The sequence below is a fragment of the Erinaceus europaeus genome, chromosome 23 (assembly GCF_950295315.1).
Source record: "Erinaceus europaeus chromosome 23, mEriEur2.1, whole genome shotgun sequence".
NCBI classification, from domain to species: Eukaryota; Metazoa; Chordata; class Mammalia; order Eulipotyphla; family Erinaceidae; genus Erinaceus; species Erinaceus europaeus.
Window position 1 is genome coordinate 1,833,224 of NC_080184.1, and position 23,137 is coordinate 1,856,360.

At 60.0% G+C, this 23,137-nt stretch overlaps 1 protein-coding gene across 1 annotated transcript in view; it reads right to left on the reverse strand.

The window, feature by feature from the left end:
* PTPRS (protein tyrosine phosphatase receptor type S) overlaps positions 1-23,137 on the reverse strand; it is a 78,170-nt gene that overhangs the window by 10,993 nt on the left and 44,040 nt on the right. Inside the window, exons 7-17 of the mRNA XM_060182073.1 lie at positions 19,654-19,923; positions 18,080-18,661; positions 16,744-16,877; positions 15,407-15,551; positions 8,168-8,473; positions 6,303-6,496; positions 5,744-5,770; positions 3,828-3,945; positions 3,077-3,700; positions 2,085-2,182; positions 102-355 (exon numbers count right to left, since the gene is read on the reverse strand). Coding sequence (XP_060038056.1) covers positions 102-355; positions 2,085-2,182; positions 3,077-3,700; positions 3,828-3,945; positions 5,744-5,770; positions 6,303-6,496; positions 8,168-8,473; positions 15,407-15,551; positions 16,744-16,877; positions 18,080-18,661; positions 19,654-19,923 — 2,752 coding nt within the window. The remainder of the gene's footprint in view (positions 1-101; positions 356-2,084; positions 2,183-3,076; positions 3,701-3,827; positions 3,946-5,743; positions 5,771-6,302; positions 6,497-8,167; positions 8,474-15,406; positions 15,552-16,743; positions 16,878-18,079; positions 18,662-19,653; positions 19,924-23,137) is intronic.

Genomic DNA, 23,137 nt, shown 5'->3' on the forward strand with positions numbered 1-23,137 from the left:
TCCCAAACTCCTGCACGTGCTTCAAAACCCCATGGTCTGCGCCCCTGCTGTCCCGCGGCCTCTACGTTCCTGGGGCCGGGGGGCCGGGGGGAGGCACGTACTGGACAGGCACGGGGCTGTGGCCGTCGGGCAGGTAGACGGTGAGGTAGCCGTCGCCGTCGGGCTTGGGTGCGAGGGTGGGCTTGCTACTCAGCAGGTTGAAGGCCGTCCAGGCGGTGACCGTCTGCTGGAGGCCGCCCAGGCTGCTGCCGCGGTTGGTCAGCACAAAGTTGTAAAAGGTGTGAGGCTTGAGGTGGGTGATGAGTTGCTTGGTGCTGCGGCCGTCAATGTCCAGGCTCAGCCCATTGTACTGAATCTGGGGGGGGGGGACAGGGGCGGAGCAGGGTCCCTGCTGAAACCCATCCTGAGCCAAGGCTGAACTCCCAATTCCTGACTGAGCCTGGGTCCCAGTGAGCCCCCACCCTGACTGAGCCTGGGTCCCAGAGAGCCCCACCCTGACTGAGCCTGGGTCCCAGAGGAGCCCCACCCTGACTGAGCCTGGGTCCCAGTGAGCCCCCACCCTGACTGAGCCTGGGTTCCAGAGGAGCCCCACCCTGACTGAGCCTGGGTCCCAGTGAGCCCCCACCCTGACTGAGCCTGGGTCCCAGAGAGCCCCACCCTGACTGAGCCTGGGTCCCAGTGAGCCCCCACCCTGACTGAGCCTGGGTCCCAGAGAGCCCCACCCTGACTGAGCCTGGGTCCCAGAGGAGCCCCACCCTGACTGAGCCTGGGTCCCAGTGAGCCCCCACCCTGACTGAGCCTGGGTCCCAGTGAGCCCCACCCTGACTGAGCCCGGGTCCCAGTGAGCCCCACCCTGACTGAGCCTGGGTCCCAGAGGAGCCCCACCCTGACTGAGCCCGGGTCCCAGTGAGCCCCCACCCTGACTGAGCCTGGGTTCCAGAGGAGCCCCACCCTGACTGAGCCTGGGTCCCAGTGAGCCCCCACCCTGACTGAGCCTGGGTCCCAGAGAGCCCCACCCTGACTGAGCCTGGGTCCCAGTGAGCCCCCACCCTGACTGAGCCTGGGTCCCAGAGAGCCCCACCCTGACTGAGCCTGGGTCCCAGAGGAGCCCCACCCTGACTGAGCCTGGGTCCCAGTGAGCCCCCACCCTGACTGAGCCTGGGTCCCAGTGAGCCCCACCCTGACTGAGCCCGGGTCCCAGTGAGCCCCACCCTGACTGAGCCTGGGTCCCAGAGGAGCCCCACCCTGACTGAGCCTGGGTCCCAGTGAGCCCCCACCCTGACTGAGCCTGGGTTCCAGAGGAGCCCCACCCTGACTGAGCCTGGGTCCCAGTGAGCCCCCACCCTGACTGAGCCCGGGTCCCAGTGAGCCCCACCCTGACTGAGCCTGGGTCCCAGTGAGCCCCCACCCTGACTGAGCCCGGGTCCCAGTGAGCCCCACCCTGACTGAGCCTGGGTCCCAGTGAGCCCCCACCCTGACTGAGCCTGGGTCCCAGTGAGCCCCCACCCTGACTGAGCCTGGGTCCCAGTGAGCCCCACCCTGACTGAGCCTGGGTCCCAGAGAAGCCCCCACCCTGGCTGAGCCTGGGTCCCAGTGAGCCCCACCCTGACTGAGCCTGGGTCCCAGAGAAGCCCCCACCCTGGCTGAGCCTGGGTCCCAGTGAGCCCCACCCTGACTGAGCCTGGGTCCCAAATAAATTCCCAGGTAGACTTTATTCCTGGCAGTCTGGGTTCCAATATGCATCCCAGAGGATCCCTCATCCTGAAGGAGCCTTGATTCCAGATGATCCCTGATCCCAGAGAAGCCCTTATCCTAGAGGAGCCCTGGTCCTGGATGGACCTTGAAACTATATGATCCCTGATCCCAGAGGAACCCAGGCCCCAGAGGAGCCTTGATCCCACAGGGTCCCTAATCCCTAATCTGATCATCTGGGATCCTCTGAGTCCTGCTCTCAGATAAACTGACTGCAGACTGAGCCCTGCTCCCAGGCTCAATCATGGCTCCAGTCTAAGCCCTGATCCCAGAGGAGCCCTGACTCTCCCACCCCCAGACCAGAGCCCCCCCCCCATCGGCCGAGCGCCCACCTTGTAGGGGGTGGGGGAGTTGTAGTTGTCGGGGAACTCCCAGCCCAGCAGGACCGATGTCTTCATGATCATCTTCACCTTGAAGTTCTTGGGTGAGACTGAGCCAGCAGCAGAGACACACACACAGAGACAGAGAGAGAGTAAAAGAGCAAGAGAGAGAGACAGCAAGAGAGCCAGAAAAGGAGGGAGAGAGAGCAAAAGCCAGAGAGGGCGAGAGAAAAAGCAAGAACGCAGAAGAGGGGGAGAGAGGGGGAGAGTAGACGTGTGTGTGTGAGAGAGAAAACAAGAGAGAGGAAGATAGAGAGAAAGAGCAGGAGAGAGTGAGAGAGAGAGAGACAGAGAGAGTGAGAGACAGAGAGAGTGCGGATGAGAAACAGCAAGAGAGCAAAAGAACGAGAGAGATGGAAAGGGGGATGGAGAGAGAGTGGGAAAGAGCGAGAGAGTGAGAGAATAAGAGAGGGAAATGAGAGAGAGCAGAAAGGGCAGAGCGAGAAAGGGAGCGTGAGAGAGAGAGAGAGAGAGATGTAGAGAGCAGGAGAGAGGAGAGTGAGAGTCAGAGAGCAAGAGAGACAAAGAAACAGAAAGAGCAAGAGACAGAGACAGAAAGAGACAGAGCAAAAGAGAGAGAGAGAGAGAGATAGCGAGAGAGACAGAGCAAGAGACAGAGGGAGAGAGAGAGAACGGCGTGAGTGTGAGGTGCTGGCCCGGTGCTGGCGGGTGGGCGGGGGGCCCAGGTGGCCCCGGCTGTTGCCTGTGCCCTCGGCCTCGCTGCCTGGCCCTGCCTGGCCCTGTCCCCGTGTCCCCCTGTCCCTGCGGGGGGAGGACAGATGGGGGGACGGGAAGGGGACGCCGGTCCCACCTGTGCGGAGGCCGGAGCCTCGTGCAGCCTCCGAGCGTCCGGGACCCTCGTGCAGCCTCCGAGCGTGTGACCACTTACCTGGCCGGGCTGCGGGTGGGTGGGTGGCGGGCGGCGGGGGTGGGGGGGGTCCTACCTGGGTCCCGCAAGAAGGTGTGGTAGCGCACCGGGGGGCTGTAGGGCCCGGCCCCCCGCGCCGTGTGTGCCCGCACCCGCAGCTGGTAGGTGGTGTTGGGCTCCAGCCCCCGCAGGGTCAGCGCGGTCTCGGCGCCCGGCCGGGGGGCGGCGGCCACCTCTGTCTCCCGGGGGGGCCCTGGAGGGTCCTCGGGCAGCACGGACACCGTGTACTTGAGCACGGAGCCCCCTCGCTCGGCCGGGGCTGGGGGCAGCCAGCGCAGCAGGACGGTGCCGGCTCGGGCGTCCCCGGCGGCGCCCAGCACCCTGGGGTGTCCCCGGGGCGCGTCTTCGGGCAGGGCCAGCGTGGCGGCCGCCTCCTCGCCCGGGCCTCCCCGGCCGCGGGCTGCCAGGCGGAACTGGTAGGTGGCCCCGGGGGCGAGGCCGCGTGCCGTGTGGCTCAGCTGTTGGGCCGGCAGCTCCAGGGTGGAGGCGTCCCCGGCCGCGTCCCCGTCCTCGTCCCCCTGAGGCCAGAAGCGCAGGCGGTAGCTCAGGACCCCGTCTTCTGTGCCCGGCGGGGGCGCCCAGCGGGCCAGCACGGCACCCTCGGGAGACAGCTGCAGCGACAGCCAGGGGCGCCCCAGCACTGTGGGGACATGGGGACAGTGTGGGGGGGACAGACAGATGTGCAGAGGGTTCGGGACACGGGGGACGCTGTGACAGCGGCGGGGGGGGGGCAACCCCAGCAGGCTGCCAGGAGGCGGCGCTCTGACCTGGACTCTTGGTGGTGACCACCTTGGGCTTGCTCCGAGCCCCGTCGCCCTTCAGGGTGTAGGCGGCCACCGTGATGGAGTAGGTGGTCTCCGGCTGCAGGTCTGTGATCACCATCTCCTAGGGGAAAGGGGGTGTGGGGGGAAGGGGTCAGCCTTGGGCCTGTTCCCTGGCTCCCTCTTCAGCTCAGCGGGGTAGAGCGCACACGTTCCCCGGCTCCGGGACCTTGGTTCTAGTCACCATTCCCACAGGATGACCACGGGGGTGGTGTCTCTCTGTCTCTCCATTTATCTCTGTCTCTCTCCAGCTCTCTGTCTCTTCCTCTCTCTCGGAAAGACGAGAGTCTCTCAGCAGAAGTTGTGGACGTGTGGCTTTGAACAGAAATAGAGAAATCAGAGGCTAAGGAGATAGTGCAGTGGTTACAGCAAAAGCGTCTCCTGCCTGAGGCTCTGAGGTCCCGGGTTCAGTCCGCGGCCCCACCACCAGCCAGAGCTGAGCAGGGCTCTGGGCTACCGCAGCCCCAAGGCTGGCAAAGGGGATTAGGAGCTTGACTGTGAAGCCCTGGGTTCAGTTCCTGGGTTCAGTCCTCAGCTCTCTCTTTTCTCCATCATGAATAATAATGAGCCTTAAAAAGTGGGTGGGGAGAGGATACTCTGCAGTGCAGGTGAACAAAAGCATGAACATAAAACTGTCCTCTTCGGGAGTCGGGCGGCACGCAGCGGGTTAAGCGCAGGTGGCGCAAAGCGCAAGGACCAGCATGAGGATCCCAGTTCGAGCCCCCGGCTCCCCACCTGCAGGGGAGTCGCTCCCCAGGCAGTGAAGCAGGTCTGCAGGTGTCTGTCTTTCTCTCCCCCTCTCTGTCTTCCCCTCCTCTCTCCATGTCTCTCTGTCCTCTCCGACGACAAGGACATCAATAACAACAGCAACAATAAAAGAACAAGGGCAGCAAAAGGGAAGAAATAAGTAAAACAAGTGTTTTTTTAAAAACCATTCCCTTAAAGAAACAAACTTTCAGGGGACCAGGCAGTGGCGCACCTGGCTGAGGGCGCAAGGACCCGGGTTCCAGCCCCTGGTCCCCACCTGCAGGGGGAAGCTTCCCGAGTGGTGGAGCGGGGCTGCGGGGGTCTCTCTGTCTCTCCTCACCTCGATTCCTTCTCGATTTCTGTCTCCAGCCAGTCAATAAATAAGAGTGTCCAACATAATTCAAGTGGGGGCCGGGCAGTGGCACACCTGTTATCACGTGCAAGGGCCAGGGTTTGAGACCCTGATCCTCACAGGCTGGGAGCCCCCCCAGTCCTGGAAGACGCTCGACATATAAACATGCCCCCGTCACCGCGCACACACATGCCGGGGCCCCCAACGTCACATGCACCCAGACTCGGTCCAGCATGCCGGGGAGCTGGGGGGGACCCGGAAGGTAAGCCGGAGGGGGGGGTCCTCTGGCTCTGAGTCCCACGTTCAGACTCAGGGTGCGGGGAGAGAGGGGTGCCGCTCTAGCTCACAGGGTCGCTACCTGCCCTGCCATGTGCCATGGGTTTGAGCCCAGGCACTGGAGGAAGCTCTGGGGCAATGGTGCCTCTCCTGTCCCTTGGTGGTGGTGGTGGTGGTGGGGAGGCGGACACTTTGGTCCAAGAAAGAAACTTCTAGAACATGGGGGGGGTCAACCTGGGGCTGGCCGAGGAGGACCCCGCTCTGACCTGCCAGGGTCCGAGGGTGGGTCAGAGACTCACAGGGAAGCAGGATCAGCAGAAATGGGGTGTCGGGACCCCACCTGGGTCTCCCATGCCCACTGTCCCCATCGAGGGGCTCCCACAAAAATGTCCCGCCCTCAAAGTGCCGGAGTCTGTGGGTGGAGCCGGGCTGGGGCCGGGGGCCGGGGGCGTGCGGGGCTGGGGTCACAGCGCGAGGAGCTACTCACATACTCGGCTGTATCGTCCTTCTCCCACTGCGGCGGGGAGGCGGAGAGAGCAGAGGTGAGGGGGGCACGGAGCTGTCCCTAGCACCCAAACAAAGGCTCCCGGGGGCTTCATAGACACACCCAGGGGCTCCCGGGGGCTTCATAGACACACCCAGGGGCTCCCGGGACTCTCAGGGCTGCATAGACGTGGCCAGGGGCTCCCGGGGGGCTGCATACACACACCCAGGGGCTCCCGGGGCTGCATAGACATGACCGGGGCTCCATAGACCCGTCCAGGGGCTCTCGGGACTGCGTAGACGTGGCCAGAGACTCTCGGGGCTGCATAGACACACCCGGGGCTCTCGGGGCTGCATAGACCCCTCCGGGGGCTCCCAGGACTACATAGACGTGGCCAGGGGCTCTTGGGGCTGCATAGACCCGTCCAGGGGCTCTTGGGGCTGCATAGACCCGTCCAGGGGCTCTTGGGGCTGCATAGACCAGGCCAGGGCTCCCAGGTCTGCGCAGACACAGCCAGGGCTCCCGCCCGCCCCCCAGTCCCACCCCCCCCACCCCCGCACACCTGGGCATCGGCCAGCATCACGTCCCGGATGCTGGGCGGCCCGCGGGCCTCGGTGCCGTCTATGCGGGCCAGGTGCACCTGGTAGCCGCGGATCTGGCCGTGCTGCCGGTCGGGCGGGGGCGAGCGCCACAGAACCCGGATCGCTGTGGCATTGAGGGCCTCCACCTCCACTTTCCGTGGGGGCGCGCTGGGCACTGTGGGTGGGGGGCGGCTGGTGAACCCCAAACCTGCTCAGAGGCGAGGACCCCCATTATCACCCTGGGTCCCCCCCACAATCACAAGGCCCAGGGTTCAAGCCCCCGTCACCGCCTGCAGGGGTGAAGCTTCCCCCACGATGCAGGAGGGCTGCAGGGGCCTCTGTCTCCGGCCACAATAATCAAGAATAAGATCCAGAAAAAGATGGGAGCAAACCAGCAAGGGTGGGATTCGAAACCGGCTCCCGGTTCAAGCCCTTCTGCTGTCACCCACCCACATGGGGGTCCTAGGGTCTGGGCAGGGCCTCAGGGTTTGGGGGATCCTCTGGGTGCACCAACACAGGTGTGCTCTGGGGTCAGGGCTCCCAGGGCCAGAGGTCCGTCTTGGGGGGGGGCCTTGTGGTTTGGGGTCCTGGGTTCCCATGGTCCTTTGTTTAGGGTTCCTGGGGTCCCTGTCTCATGATTCTGGAGTGCCTGTCTTGGGGTTCCAGGTTGTCGCGGTCCTGTGTTCTGGAGTCCCATGGTTCCAGGGTCCCTGTCTTGGGGTTCTAGATTCCTGTCTTGCAGTTACGGGTTGTCACGGCCCCACGTTCTGGGGTTCCGGGATTCCATGGTTCCAGAGTCCCTGTCTTGGGGTTCCGGGTTGCTATGGGCTCGGGGGTCCCTGTCTTGCGGTTCTGGGGCCTCATGGATTTAGGCTCCCGGTCTCATGGTGCCCCAGGTTGCCATGGCCCCACGCTCCCTGTCTTGGGGTTCCGGGTGGCCACGGCCCCGGGGTCCCTGAGTTCCCGTCTTGGGGTTCCGGAGTTCCCGTCTTGGGGTCCCTGAGTTCCCGTCTTGGGGTTCCGGGTGGCCACGGCCCTGGGGTCCCTGTCTTGGGGTTCCGGGTTGCCATGGCCCCGGGGTCCCTGAGTTCCCGCTATTGGGGTTCTGGAGTTCCCGTCTTGGGGTCCCTGAGTTCCCGTCTTGGGGTTCCGGGTGGCCACAGCCCTGGGGTCCCTGTCTTGGGGTTCCGGGTTGCCATGGCCCCGGGGTCCCTGAGTTCCCGTCTTGGGGTTCCGGAGTTCCCGTCTTGGGGTCCCTGCCTTGGGGTTCCAGAGTTCCCATCTTGGGGTTCCTGCCTTGGGGTTCCGGGTTGCCACGGCCCCGGGGTCCCTGCCTTAGGGTTCCAGAGTTCCCGTCTTGGGGTCCCTGCCTTGGGGTTCCAGAGTTCCCATCTTGGGGTTCCTGCCTTGGGGTTCCGGGTTGCCACGGCCCCGGGGTCCCTGCCTTAGGGTTCCAGAGTTCCCGTCTTGGGGTCCCTGCCTTGGGGTTCCAGAGTTCCCGTCTTGGGGTCCCTGCCTTGGGGTTCCAGAGTTCCCGTCTTGGGGTCCCTGCCTTGGGGTTCCAGAGTTCCCGTCTTGGGGTCCCTGCCTTGGGGTTCCAGAGTTCCCGTCTTGGGGTTCCTGCCTTGGGGTTCCGGAGTTCCTGTCTTGGGGTTCCTACCTTGGGGTTCCAGAGTTCCCGTCTTGGGGTTCCGGGTTGCCATGGCCCCGGGGTCCCTGAGTTCCCGTCTTGGGGTTCCGGGTGGCCACGGCCCCGGGGTCCCTGAGTTCCCGTCCTGGGGTTCCGGGTGGCCACGGCCCCGGTCCCCCGGTTGGTTCCGGAGTGTCAGGGCTCCGGGCCGCTCACCGTCCTCGTCCGTGCGCACCAGCACGGGTGCGCTCTGGGGCCCGGCTCCGGCGCGGGTGTGCGCGGCGGCCGTGATGCGGTAGCGCGTCCACTTGCGCAGCGCAGCCAGTAGGATGCGGGAGGCGGTGGGCGGGATGCCGGTGACCGCCTGGTCCTCCGCCGGGTCCGCGTCCAGCGCACGGTAATGGACGCTGTAGCCCACGAGCGCCCCGTGCTGCGCCTCGGCCGGCGGCGGCCGCCAACTTACCACAATGGCGGTGGAGCGGGTGCTGACGCCCTGCACGTCCTGGGGGGGCGCTGACGGCTCTGGGCGCGGGGCGGGGAGGGAGGGGATGAGGGAGGGGAAGGGATGAGGGAGGGGAGGGAGGATGAGGGAGGGGAGGGGAGGGAGGGGAATGAAGGGAATGAGGGAGGGGAGGAGGGAGGGGTGGGGAGGGAGGGAATGAGGGAGGGGAGGAGGGAGGGGTGGGAATGAAGGGAATGAGGGAGGGGATGAGGGAGGGGAGGAGGGAGGGGTGGGGAGGAAGGGAATGAGGGAGGGGAGGAGGGAGGGGATGAGGGAGGGGTGGGGAGGAAGGGAATGAAGGGAATGAGGGAGGGGTGGGGAGGGAGGGGATGAGGGAGGGGAGGAGGGAGGGGTGGGAATGAAGGGAATGAGGGAGGGGATGAGGGAGGGGATGAGGGAGGGGAAGGGATGAGGGAGGGGAGGGAGGATGAGGGAGGGGAGGGGAGGGAGGGGAATGAAGGGAATGAGGGAGGGGAGGAGGGAGGGGTGGGGAGGGAGGGAATGAGGGAGGGGAGGAGGGAGGGGATGAGGGAGGGGTGGGGAGGAAGGGAATGAAGGGAATGAGGGAGGGGTGGGGAGGGAGGGGATGAGGGAGGGGAGGGGAATGAGGGAGGGGTGGGGAGTGGGGGAATGAAGGGAATGAGGGAGGGGTGGGGAAGGGAATGAGGGGGGAGAGGGAGAGGGGTGGGGAGGGAGGGGAGATGAGGGAGGGTGATGGAGGGGAAGGGGGAGGAGTAGGGGAGGGGGATGGGGGGGAGGGGAGGGAGTGGGGGCAGGGGAGGGGCAAGAAGCAAAACAACGGGGGGAGGGGGGAGAGAACAAAAAGGAAGATGGGGAAGGAGCACAACAGAACCCAGCCGGGGGGGCGAGGGGACGGGGGCAGATGGACAGATGGACGATGGATGGGCGGGCGGAGGTGGGGGGCGGCTGGCCAAGAACTCTGGGCCGCCTGGCACACAGTAGGTCTGGGGGTGGGGAGCACCCACCGGCTGCCGGGCCCTCTGAGCCACAGGACACCTACTGTGTGCCAGGCCCTCTGTCTAGGGGCAGACACACCTACTATGTGCCCGGCTCCGACTATGATAAGCGCCAGAAGCTGTAGTCACCAGACACCTACTCTGTGCTAGTAGACCTACTACGTGCCAGGCCCAGAGCATGAGGTCAAGAGAAACTCCTGCCACGGGAGAGCGATCCTCTGTGTGAAACACACCTACTATGTGCCCGGCAGGGAGAGACAAGAAGATAGTCACCAGATGCCTGCTGCGTGCTTCAGACCTACTGTGCACCAGTCTAGGGGAAGAGTGCGGGATGCTCCATCAACTGGGCACCACTATACGAAACATACCTACTGTGTGCCAGTCCCTGAGCAATGAACAGAAAGCTCTGGCCAGTAGGCACCCACCATGTGCTAGAGACCTACTGCACGCCAGGTGGTGTCTAGGGGGAGAGGCTTCCATAAAGGGGCATCTCTACAGGTAACACACCTACTATGCCCAGCTCTAGGACTGAGAAGGGCAAGAGAAGCTCGAGTCAGCAGACAACCTACTGTGTACCTTAGACCTACTATGCACTAGGCTCTGTCTAGGAGCAGAGCAAAAGGAAGCTACAACTCCTGCAGCCCTACTATGTGCTAGTCACCTACTCACTAGATCCAGTGAGGAGGACAAGCCACTTTCCCTGGGCTGCTGAACAAAATCCACACACCTGAGTGCCTACTGCGTGCCAGGCCTGGCAGCGTAAGCCCACTTGCTGTGCACCTGGCATAGTGCTAAGCGCATCTCCTGCCTGCCTGCCTGCCCTCCCAGGGATCCCAGAAGCCTAGGACCACCTGCACCTCATTTGGAAAGCAAACGACACTCGGGCTGTCGGGGCCTACTGTGTGCCAGCTAGTGTGCCAAGGGTCACCCACCTCCTCAAGACACCTGGTTGGGTGCTGCGGCCTGCCACGCCCGCGACCGTGGCTAGGAGTCCTGCCCCTCACGCACTAAGGTACCTACTGTGCGCTGACCCTTAGGGACTCCTGCAGCCGAGCCTATTAATAGCTGTATGTGTCAGGGACAGGCCGAGAGGATCCGTTAGCCACCAGCCCCCGCACAATCGGCACCTACTATGTGTCCTGTGGGCAAGGGACTTTACTGGCCCATGGGAACAGTCCTGTGCACCAGACACCCGTTTAGGGTCCGAGAGCCTACTGTGTGCAGGATGCAGGGTAAAGGGCGTGGCACAGTCCTTCACACCTACTGTGAGTGGGGTCCAGGCGCCTTGTCAGGTAACGCCAGTGGGCTCCACTTACAAGGCACCCACTGTGTGTCAGCCACGGGCGAGGGGCCTTATGAGGCAACTGAACGCCCTGGCTTCAGAAGAGCCTACTATGTGCCAGCTGCTCTCCTACCAGGGACTCGATCCATTACCACGAAGTTAGTGCTTTATAAACACCTACCGTGTGCCCAGGTCCCACACCAGAGGCTTTGCCAGACAGCTGAGGTAGCTGCTAGGGGAGAAGCCAGGCACCTATTATGTGCTTAACACCTGTTTCAGGGGCTGTGTTCAGTGCCAGCATGGCAATCCCCCTGCACTGTAAGCCCACTGCGTGCTAGACACCAAGCAGGGGGTCTCTTAGGTGGTGGCATCGAGGCCTCGGCTCCCCAGCACCTACACATACGTGGGTAACGAGCAGGGACTTTATCAACTAGTGGCTGCGTCTCTGCCTCTTCTAAGAACCGACTGCACCGGGAGGGTCCCAGACAGACAAGAGCGGCCTTCCACACTGAGGACCCACTACGCACTAGCCACTGCGCCAAGAGCCTGACAGAATGCGCACAAGCCAGACATTCCCGCAACTCGCGGTTCCACAACCTAAGCGCCTGCTATGTGCCAGTCCAAGGCGCGACACCCAAGGCCTATTGCTCAGTTCCAAGGACATCACCGAATTATACAAGCCACACACACAGAAAACAGAAGGCTGGGTCTGTCCACTCTGACCCGGGCTCCAAAACAAGCACCTACTATGTGCCAGACCCCAGACCCCATCTCTTTCAAGAGCACCCTGTAGGTGCCTGCAAGTGGAGCTAGGGGTGGGCAGAGGACACAGTGCAGGGGGGAATAAATATAAAAAACAAACAAAACAGCCCTGGGTGCTGGTTGCACTTGGAAGAGTTCCTACTGGGTGCTAGGCCCTGAGCTCAGAGTGGCAAAGTCCCCAGTCACTTAGCCGGGGTCCACACTCCTCCACGACCCACGGCCTGACTGTGTGAGAGATGTGAGGGAGGAGGGTCCTGCTGCCCGGAATTGGGTCTCCTCCCTGGGTGCTGGTGGCAGCAGCAAGATTTCAGACTATCAAAAAGGGGTTGGGGAGACTGAGGCTCGGAAAATTGAGGGCACAGGACAAGACGGGTGACAGAGCAGGACTTGAACCCAAGACTTTTTTTTTATAAAGTTTTTTTTCTGATATTTAACTCTTTTTTTATATTTATTTATTTATTTCCTTTTGTTGCCCTTGTTGTTTTATTGTTGTAGTTATTATTGTTGTTGTAGTTGTTGGATAGGACAGAGAGAAATGGAGAGAGGAGGGGAAGACAGAGAGGAGGAGAGAAAGACAGACACCTGCAGACCAGCTTCACCGCCTGTGAAGCGACTCCCCTGCAGGTGGGGAGCCGGGGTTCGAACCGGGATCCTTACGCCAGTCCTTGTGCTTTGTGCCACCTGCGCCTAACCCGCTGCGCTACCGCCCGACTCCCCAAGACTTTTTTATCTTTTTTTTTTGCCTCCAGGGTTATCACTGGGGCTTGGTGCCGGCACTATGAATCCACTGCTCCTGGAGGCTATTTTTTCCCCTTTTGTTGCCCTTGTTATCATTATTGTTGTCATAGCTATCATTGTTGTTGGATAGGACAGAGAGAAATGGAGAGAGGAGGGGAAGACAGAGAGAGGGAGAGAAAGACAGACACCTGCAGACCTGCTTCACCGCCTGTGAAGAAACTCTCCTGCAGGTGTGGAGCCAGGGGCTCGAACTGGGATCCTAACGCCAGTCCTTGTGCTTTACGCCACGTGCGCTTAACCCACTGCGCTACCGCCCAAGCCCCCAAGACCGTGTCTTTATTAGCAAAGACGGGGGTGGGAGCTGAAACAACCAGCCCTCAGCTGCATGGGTGGCCTGTCTCCCCAGGTGGGGGAGAAAGGGAAGGAGCTGGTTTGCAGGAACATGGCCACAAGGCACGTGGATCACAGCAGAGACAGAGATCTCAGCTGCTGACAGTGTCCTTAGCACCCTGCACAGCACCCAGGGAGCCCATGGAGGGTGGGCAGGGCTGTGGGGTGTCTCCTCTCTCAGCACCATGCACAGCACCCAGGGAGCCCATGGAGGGTGGGCAGGGCTGTGGGGTGTCTCCTCTCTCAGCACCCTGCACAGCACCCAGGGAGCCCATGGAGGGTGGGCAGGGCTGTGGGGTCTCTCCTCTCTCAGCACCAGGCACAGCACCCAGGGAGCCCATGGAGGGTGGGCAGGGCTGTGGGGTCTCTCCTCCCTCAGCACCATGGACAGCACCCAGGGAGCCCATGGAGGGTGGGCAGGGCTGTGGGGTCTCTCCTCTCTCAGCACCATGGACAGCACCCAGGGAGCCCATGGAGGGTGGGCAGGGCTGTGGGGTCTCTCCTCTCTCAGCACCAGGCACAGCACCCAGGGAGCCCATGGAGGGTGGGCAGGGCTGTGGGGTCTCTCCTCTCTCAGCACCAGGCACAGCACCCAGGGAGCCCATGGAGGGTGGGCAGGGCTGTGGGGTCTCTCCTCTCTCAGCACCCTGCACAGCACCCAGGGAGCCCATGGAGGGTGGGCAGGGCTGTGGGGTCTCTCCTCTCTCAGTACCAGGCACAGCACCCAGGGAGCCCATGGAGGGTGGGCAGGGCTGTGGGGTCTCTCCTCTCTCAGCACCAGGCACAGCACCCAGGGAGCCCCATGGAGGGTGGGCAGGGCTGTGGGGTCTCTCCTCTCTCAGCACCCTGCACAGCACCCAGGGAGCCCATGGAGGGTGGGCAGGGCTGTGGGGTCTCTCCTCTCTCAGCACCAGGCACAGCACCCAGGGAGCCCATGGAGGGTGGACAGGGCTGTGTCCCCCTCAAAACAAAACCTCCAGCTGTCCTGCCTTTGACTCGCAGCTTTTGGGGAGCCCTCCACATCTTTGTCCCCATTTCTTGACCAGCCACCCTGACCGTAGCACCTGGTGTGAGAAGGGCTGGGGTGGAATTAAGAAAACAGCAACAAAACAAAAACCCAAGGCGACAGCCACCAAAACAAAAAAGAAAAAAGAAAAGTCGACCAAGGGAAAGGGGCAAGTGCATGGCTTTCCATGAACGAGGAGGAAGACAGAGTGATAATAATAATAATAATAATAATAATAATAATAATAATAATAATGTTGTAATGCAAACCATCAGGGAAAAATTAATAAAAATAAAACCACACAAGACAGAAAAAAAAAAAAAAGCCAAAGCAAAAAACAATGGCAGTGGTGGTGATCGTAATGGAGAAAACGAAAAAAAAAAATCTAGAAGAAAGGTCTTCTGGAAGGTTCCCAGGTCTGGTTACGTACCTTCTACCGGTCAACTGATAACTTAAAGGACTTTCTTACGATGGAGGAAGGGAGGGGAGGGGGAGGGAACGGCCGAGGTTCGAGCTAAGGGGGGGACAGAGCTCCCTGCTGCCCCCCAAGTCCTCAGCCAGGGTTTCGGGGACCCCCTAGCTGGTGGGAGGAAGGGGGGTGCTTGTGTGTACCTACCCTTCTCATCGAGTGTTATCAGCTGTCAGTCCCCCAGGGGCCTGGGGGGCACAGACAGGCGGCCATCTGGAGTTGGGGGCCCATGACTGAGTCGCAGGGGGACCCCCCTCTGCACCCCGTTTCCTGCACCGCCCCCTGGAGGTGGGGACCGGCGCCAGAGCTGCAGGCCAGCTGTCCACTGGGGCGAGACGGTGTCTCCTTCACAATCCGGCCCAACCTGCGTTTCTTTATTATTTTTATTCTTGGTGGGTGGGTTCTGGGGGTTCCAGAATCGTGTCTGTGCGTGTGTTTACACAGGGTCCTAGGTGCACCCTGGGGTGCACGTCTCAGAGGGCAGGGGCGCTCGGATGCCGCCTGGCAGAGGGGGAGACCGAGGCCGCACGGAGGAGGTAAGGGAGGAGTGTGTCTTGTGTGTGTGTGTGTGGGGGGGGGCGCCCATAGGGGACGGGGGGCACGCAGGGTGGGCCGTGTTTGTGAGCCTGCTCAAGACCGGCTGGCACTCACCTTGGTGGTTCCGGAGTGGCCTGTGTCCCCAGGACACCCTCACTGACCCCCACCCACGCTGGGACCCGGGTTGGCAGGAGGGGTGTTGGGACCCCGAGGTCCCCCAGGCCGCCCGTGACTGACCCGAGAACCCCATGTCTGAGGCTCCTTCCTGGGGTGGCCGCGGCATGACTGAGACTGAGACGGGGTCTGAGGGGAGGGGGACAGGGAAGGGAGGTGGGGGGGCCACACGCCAGGCTGGGCTGGGGGTGAGGGGAGAAGGAGCAGAGAAAGAGGGGGAGCAGGCAGGTCGAGACTTGGTTTGGGGGTCAGGGGCGGGGAAAGAGTCGGGGACTCCCCACTAGCGTCCCCTGAAAACTGGCTTTGCCCACGACCCCCCACATACACACCCTCCCTCACGCGATACCGTGGGGTGGGTCGTCGTCGTCTCCGAAGTCTTTGGGAGAATTGGGGGGGGATGTGGGGCGTCTATGTCTCTTGCTCTCTCTGGGGTGATAGGGTGCTGCCTCCCTCCCCCGCCCCAAATTGGGAGGTGGAGACCGGAGCCCCCCACGCCGCCACCCCCTCCAAGGGAAACCGAGGCACAGGGCGGGCCTGGCAGAGGCGCTGCGGGCAGGAGCGTGGCAGCCGGGCCGGGTCCCCCCCGCAGGGAAGGCGGGGGCCCCCCCAGACACCTACTGGACTCCAGGGTGCGCTGACGCAGCGGGGAGGTGAAGGCACCCACGCCCTGCACAGAGCGCGCCGCCAGGCGAAAGGTGTACTCCGTGTTGGGCTTGAGGCCGTCGACCTCGAAAGCCGTGGCAGGGTCAAAGGTCCTGTGTATCTGGGGGGCGGTGAGAGACGGGTGATGGAGAGAGACGGGGTGGACAGACGGGTGGGGGAGAGAGACAAGGGAGACAGAGACAAAAAAGAGAGAGAGAGGTGGATGCAGGGAAAGAGAGACCCAGACAGAGATGTAGAAAGAGAGAGCGAAGCAGAGATAGGAACAGAGGCGAGCAAAGAGATGGTGAGAGAGAGAGAGACAGAAAAACAGAGTAGGCAGAAGGAGGGGCAGAGACAGAGATAGTATATAGAGAGAAAGACATCCAGAGGTGACACAGGAAGTTCGCAGTAGACAGAGACAGACAGAGACAGGAGAGAGATACAGGGGTGACACAGGGAGATTGCAGACAGAGACAGGAGACAGGAGAGAGACAGGCATAGAGGTGACACAGGGAGGTTACAGAGAGGCAGAGACAGAGTCAGGAGGGAGAGATGCCCCCAGAGGTACCACAGGGAGGTTGCAGACAGAAGGCAGGCAGATATCAAGAAATAAAAGCAAGAGAGACGCAGAGCAGCAAGTCAAGGCAAAGAGGGAGAGAGAGAGAATAACATTCAGGCAGAGTAATAAGAGGGCAAGAGGCCCCGCCCCTAGAGGGCCAGCCCCCATTAACCACGCCCCTCCAGGTCTCGCCCCCCCCCCCGACCCTCCCTTCCCTCTAAGCCCCGCCCACAGCGTGTCCCTTTCCGGAAACCTGTCACGCAAGCCACGCCCTGACATAGCCCCACCCACCTCCAAAGCCCTTTCCCTCACAGCCCCAACCCAAGCCATCCCTTGCCTGAAGCCACGCCCCCACTATTAGCCCACAAGCTCCGCCCTCCCATTAGCCCCGTCCTCCAAAAGCACCTACTTGCTATGGCTCCACCCCCATAGCCCCGCCCACTCCTAACTCCAGTAGCCCCGCCCCCTTAGCCCCGCCCCGCCAGCCCTTCCATCCAAGTCACGCCCCCACTGAGCATGCCCCGCCCTCAGCCACACAGCCCAGCCCCAAACCCCTAACCCAACCCACTAGCTCCGCCCACCAACAACCACGCCCACTTTAGCCCCACAGCCAGCCTTGCTTCCTTCTTAGCCACGCCCCCGCAGCCTTGCCCCTCCCTTACCAGCCCCGCCCACCCACACAGACCCCGCCCCGTTCCCAAACACGCCCCGCCCACCACCTCGCCCCTTGGCCCCGCCCCGCCCCGCCCCCTACCTCTGTGCCCGCGTCGCCCTCTCGGAAGACCAGCTCGTACTTGGTGACCGTCTCCTGGCGCGGGGGGCTCCAGGACAGACTGATGCTCGTCTCGGACTTGGCCTCGGCCCGGAAGTTCATGGGCTGGCCGGGCACTGAGGGCACAAGGCCAGCAATGGCGGGGTGCTGACCCTCTCCCCAGAGACCCCCCACCCCACTTTCTCCGCTTCCATCCCCTTCCCTGAAATAACACCACACAACTTCCCGGGGAGGCGAGTCAGCAGGCTGAGTGCATCTGCTGCCATGTGCAAGGCCCTGGGTTTGAGCCCCCGGCCCCCACCTGCAGGGCGGTGGAGCAGGGCTGCAGGGGTCCCTCTGTCTGTCTCCCTCTTCCTTCTCAATGTCTTTTTCCAGAATGAATAGGTCCTTTTTTTTTTTTTTTTTAAAGAAAAAAAAAAGCCATGTGGTCCAGGAGGTGGCGCAGCCATAAAGCTTTGGACGCGCAAGCAGTAGGTCCCGAGTTCGATCCCCGGCAACACATGTGCCAGAGTGATGTCTGATTCTGTCTCTCTCCTCCTAGCTTTCTTATTAATAAATAAAATCTTTAAAAAAGAAATAAAGAAAGAAAGAAAGAAAGAATGGCATAGGAATGGGGACACGGAGCTTATCAGACTCCTGTCATGTTGTAATTTTGTAAATCAATATTAAATCACTAATAAAAAATACAATTAAAAAGAAATCGCTATAGGGGCCGGGCGGTGTGGCATACCCGGTTAAGCACACACATCCCCATGCAGGAAGACCTGGGTTCGAGCCCTCGCTCCGCTCCAGACCCGCAGGGGGGGAAAACTTTGCGAGCGGTGGAGCAGGGCTGCAGGTGTCTCTCTCTCTCTCTCCCTCTCGATTTCTCTCTGTCCTCACCAATAAGATAGAAAAAATTACTATAAAAAAGATGCAGTCAGGGCAGGGGTAGATAGCATAGTGGTTCTGCAGAGACTCTCCTGCCTGAGGCTCTGAAGTCCCAGGTTCAGTCCCCCGCACCACCATAAACCAGAGCTGAGCAGTGCTCTGGTGTTTCTGTGTCTTCCTCTCTCTGCATCTCTCTCAAAAAATAGATAAAATACTTAAAAAAAAAAAGATGCAGTCAAAGAAATATATATATATATATATATATATATATATATATATATATATATATATATATATATATACATACATATATATATATGATGGCCGGGTGGTAGTGCACCTGGTTGAATGGACATGTCACACAGTGCACAAAGACACGGGTTTGAGTCTCCGGTCCCCACCTGCGTTTGAAATGATGAGGGGGAGAGCCAGGGAGGTGGGGTCTCACCTCCCTGCTGCGTCTTGACCTGGATGGGCTCCGACAGCGGCCCGTCGCCCACGGAGGTGAAGGCCAGGACGCGCACCGTGTACGTCTCGTCCTCCAGCAGGCTGCCCACGGTGGTGAGCAGGCTGTCGTCTACGTTGTGCTTCTGCCAGCTGCTCACGGGGTGCTGAGGCTCCATGGTGTAGTACACCCGGTACCCTCGGACCAGCCCGTTGGGCTCCACCGGCTCCTCCCACTGGATGATCATGGTGCTGGCGCTCAGCATCCGGGCCTGGACGTTCCGGGGGGCGCTGGCGGGAGCCTGCTCCCCCGTGCGGGTCACCACGGCCTCGCTGGGAGGCCCCTGGCCGATGGAGTTGACGGCCGACACCCACACCTCGTACTCGGAGTTGGGGCTCAGCCCGCCGATGCTGTAACGCGTGGTGGTGATGTCCTCCTTGATCTGGTACGGCCCGTCCTGGCTTTTGGACTTGTACTCGATCACGTAGTAGGACACTGGGTCCGGGTTACCCGAGTCCCACGTGATGGTGATACTGGTGGCCGTGTTCTCCGTCACCACCGGGGTTCCCGGGGCCTTGGGGAGAGCTGTGGGGGGGGGGTGGTGGTGGCAGCGTGACCGTCTGAGACTCCCAGGGGCCAGTGGCGTGTGTGTGTGTGTGTGTGTGTGTGTGTGTGTGTGTGTGAATAAAGTTTTCTTTCTTTTTCAATTTTTCTTTTTTTTTTACCAGAGCACTGCTCAGCTCTGGCTTATGGTGGTGTGGCGGATTGAACCTGGGACTTGAGAGTCTCAGGCACGAAAGTCTCTTTGCATAACCATTATGCTATCTACCCTCACCCAGTTTTTTTTTTTTTAATATTTACTTATCTACTTATTCCCTTTTGTTGCCCTTGTTTGATTGTTGTAGTTATTATTGCTGTCGTTGTTGTTGGCTAGGACAGAGAGAAAAGGAGAGAGGAGGGGGAGACAGAGAGGGGGAGAGAAAGACAGACACCTGCAGACCTGCTTCACCCCCTGGGAAGCGACTCCCCTGCAGGTGGGGAGCCGGGGGCTCGAACCAGGATCCTTCCGCCGGTCCCTGCGCTTTGGGGATGAGGGCTGCGTTTCAGGGGGGTCAATAAAGCTTTATTTGTTATTATTATTATTATTATTATTATTGATTGCCACCAGGGTTATCATTGGGGCTCTTGGTGGACATTTTTTTCCTTTTAATTCAATAGGACAGAGAGAAATTGAGGTGGAGCAATTGAGACCTGCTTCACCACTTGGGAAGAGTCCTCCCTGCAGGTGGGGAGCCTGGGCTTGAACCCGGGTCCTACGCCGCGCTTAACCCAGTGCATCACTGCCCGGCCCCCATGTTGATAAAACTTGATGAGTGCGAACAAGCAGAGAGCCAGAGTGGCTGGGGAGGGAGGGAGGGTGAGCGTGCAGGGCCTTTTGTAAATGTGGGAAAGGCTTCGCCCCACGGCACTGTGGGAGCAGGACAGAGGAGGCATTCTTTTCTTCCTCCCCTCTCTTCATCCTTCCACTCCTTCCCTCCCTCCTCCTTCTCCCCCACCCCCCCCCCCCCCCCGCTCACACTTGACGGTGATCTGGGCCACGGCCTCGATGACACCCAGGCTGGACATGGCCACGCACGTGTAGTTGGCGGAGTCCTTGACGTCGGTGAGCTCCAGGACATTGCGGCCCACAGGCATGTCGTCCTCGGGGGTCAGGTCCTCGGCCCCCTGCATCCACTTGACGTAGGGCATGGGGGACCCCACGGCCACGCAGGTGATGTTCACGTTGCCTCCCGGCATGATCTCGTGGCTCATGGGTAGGATGGAGAATCTGGGGGCCACACGGCGGACTGGGGGTGCAGCGGGCGGGTGGGGTGCGAGGGGCCAGGAAGGGGGAGCATGGGGATAGGAAGAACAGAAAAGAAAACAAAGAAAGGGAGAAAGAAACAAAAAAAAGGGAGGGGGGAAAACACTTTAAATATAAACATGGCTCAATCTTCCCCCCCCACCACCACCCCAGTTGAAAAAAAAATCCTTTTTTTTTTTTTGTTTGCTTCCAAATGAAAGGAAAGAAAGAAAGCAAGAAAGCAAACCCGATGGAAAGAAAAAAAAAGACTCAATCAATCAATAAAAGAAATAAACGGTCATCAAAAGAAGAAATAAGTAAACTTCAACGCAAGAGAATTCCAACGGAAGGTCACTTCACAAACAGAGAGAGAGATCGGTACATTGTAATAGTCATTAATAAATAAAATCAATAAGATAAATCAGATAAAAGAAAAGGTAAAGAAAAAGAAAAACGAAAATTAAGAAAAATGAGATTCAAAGGCACGAAGCATCAGTCCATATGGCGAGAGGGTTCTAGAGACCAGCGTTCACCGGTCACGGCACAGATAACAGACACAAAAATTTATCAGCTGTTTCTCATCTTTGCTGAAAAGGGGTGCTTCTATTTTCTTTTTTTGGGGGGGCAAGGTAGCCCAGGGTTGTCCCAAGTTGGGGTGATGGGGGGGCAGGGATTCGGGAAGGGGGAAGGTCTGGAAAGAGGTTCCAGCCATGGAGGGGGCGGGCGGGGAAGGGCTAGGAACAGGGAAGCTGAGGTCCCCCACCCCCTCCCTCCTGGACCCCACACCACCCTCTCTGTCCCAGACCCCCACTAAGGACGGAGAGCCCCCCCACCTGCTTCCCCCCGCCCCGGTGGAAAAGATGAGAAACTCTAATGAAATTTTTGTGGTGTAGAAACCCTTCTTAGAAGCTTCTGTCAGATCTGACACATTTCCATTGGGAGATGCAGCTCTCGGAACCACAAACAACATGCAAGAGAGGCTGGTCTAGAGAGACAGAGACAGAGAGACAGAGAGAGAGAGGGGGGGCTCATGTGTGGAGGTGAGGTTTCACTCGGGGACCAGAGTGGGACAGAGGAGAGAAAGGGAAGAAAAAGAAGAGAGAGAGAGAGAGAGGGAGAGGGAGAGGGAGAGGGAGAGGGAGAGGGGGAGAGGGAGAGGGGGAGAGAGAGAGAGAGGGAGGGAGGGGGAGAGAGAGAGATGTGTGTTGGGGGAGACAGGGGGATGAGGGGGCAGAGAAAGGAGGAGGAAGGAAGGAAGGAAGGAAGGAAAGAGGGAGGGAGGGAGGGCCCGGTTGATGCTGCGTTTGAACTCTAATCGATGTACCCCAATGTCACGCATTGTCACATCACAGCCCTGCCAGAACTGTCCATAAGAAACTCAAATCATGACCAGAAAAGGGGGGGGGCGCGGGACGTTGAGAAAACAGGATGTTGGGGGTCATCTCTGCTTTTTTTCCTGAGCGGGGAGGGGGTGCGGGGAGCTGGGAAGTGGGAGTGGAGGGGGGACAGTGATGCAGCCTTCTGTCCCCCAAGTCACAGATGACAAAGGTACCAGAAGCAGATTTTTTTGGGGGGCTCCGTTTTCAGAAGAGGAAGGTGAGGAGTGTATTTTTTTTCCTGGGGACCCAGCTCTCCGCCCTCTCCGTGCCCCCATAAAGCTCCTTCCACCCTTTTCATCACGGTGGGGACGGATGCGGGGGGCATGAGTTCATCCTTCTTACAAACAAGGAGGGGCCATCCCCTGTGCCCCCCTTCCTGGAGCCCAGCACACAGATGGGGGGACCCCCGCCCCCCAGTTTGGGGCAGGCTGAAGAGTCTGTCTCTCAAAGTCAAGTGCTGATGGCTTAAAGGGTGACCCCGGGATCTTTTAGATCTCCAATGAGCAGCTGAGAAATTTGGGGGGGACAGCTACACCCCAGCCCTGAATGGGTCACTTGATCTACTCTGGCGGGTGGTGGGGAGGGAGAAGGGAACGGGGGTGGGGTGGGGTAGAGAGGGTCTCAGAAAGAGGATGGAACAGCCCAGAGCCGGCACCCTGATTCTTTTTGCCCCAACAAAGGGGAAGCGGGGTGACCCTTCGGAAAAAGGAACCCAGAGTCGCAGTGGAAACAGGACGGTGTTGGGGGAGTGGGGGACGGGGCAGAAAGGGGAGACAGAGGGCTTCATGCGGAAGGTCTGCGGAGCACGGAGCCGAGATGGAGGGCGGTTTGTTGGCAGGTTTTGTTTTTTTTTTTTGGAGGGGGTGGGGGGGTCAGTGGCGGTTGTCATGGCGATGAAACAGAATGGCGGAAGATGGAGAGAGATGCAGTTGAGCTAAGTTAATGGAGGGAGGCACCAAGCATTCACGTCAGGGAAACAAAACCAAGAAGGGGGAGAGGAGGAGGAGGAGGAGGGGGGGGAGGAAGGGGAGAAGGAGGAGGAGGGAAAAAAGCATCCAAGAAGAGATGAACCAAAAATAAATAAATAAAAGACAGTGGTCGCGGGGGGGGGGGGGAGGGGGAGAAGGGGATCAAGATTCGAAAAAGACAAAGCCGGGAAAAAAAAAAAAAGAACAAAAACTCTAAGAGACAGAACAGCCCCAAAGCAAGAAGAGAAACCCCCCTCCGGAAAAAAAAAAAAAAAAAAAAAAAAAAGGAAAAACCAAACCAAACCATGGAATGGGGGTGTGTGTGGGGGGGACTGGAAATCGGGGTCTGAAAGGGGTGTGGGCAGGGGCTGTGGTTTTCTTTCCCCCTGGGGAGACGACCCCCCAAAAACCCACCTCTCCCAGCAGAACACAGGGTCTCGTCTTGCCTCTCCCCCCCAAAAAAAAAGTAAAACACACACACTCGTCGCTGACAGAGAGGTTTAGGGGGCAAAGCCACCCCAGTTCAGCTGGGGGCCCCCATTTAGCCGGGTCAGAGTTAGGGGTCTGCCCCACAATTCAGGCAGGTCCAAAGGAGGCCCAGAAGCTCGCACACAGGGTCCCCACCTGCAAAAATCCCCTTTCCTTCCCTCCTTCTTCCTTTGTCTTCCGTTCCCTCTCTTCTTTCCTTTCAGTCTCTTTCCCCTTCCTTTTCCTTTCCTTTCCCTCACTTTCTCTCTTTCTCTTCTGGGGGAGAGGCTTAGATTGGGGGGGAGGTCAGTGAGCAAAGACAGGAGCTCACAAGAGTCTTCGTTTCCATGTCTTGGGACCCCTGCCCTTTCTTTTATTATTTTTTGGGGAGCACCTGGCTCTT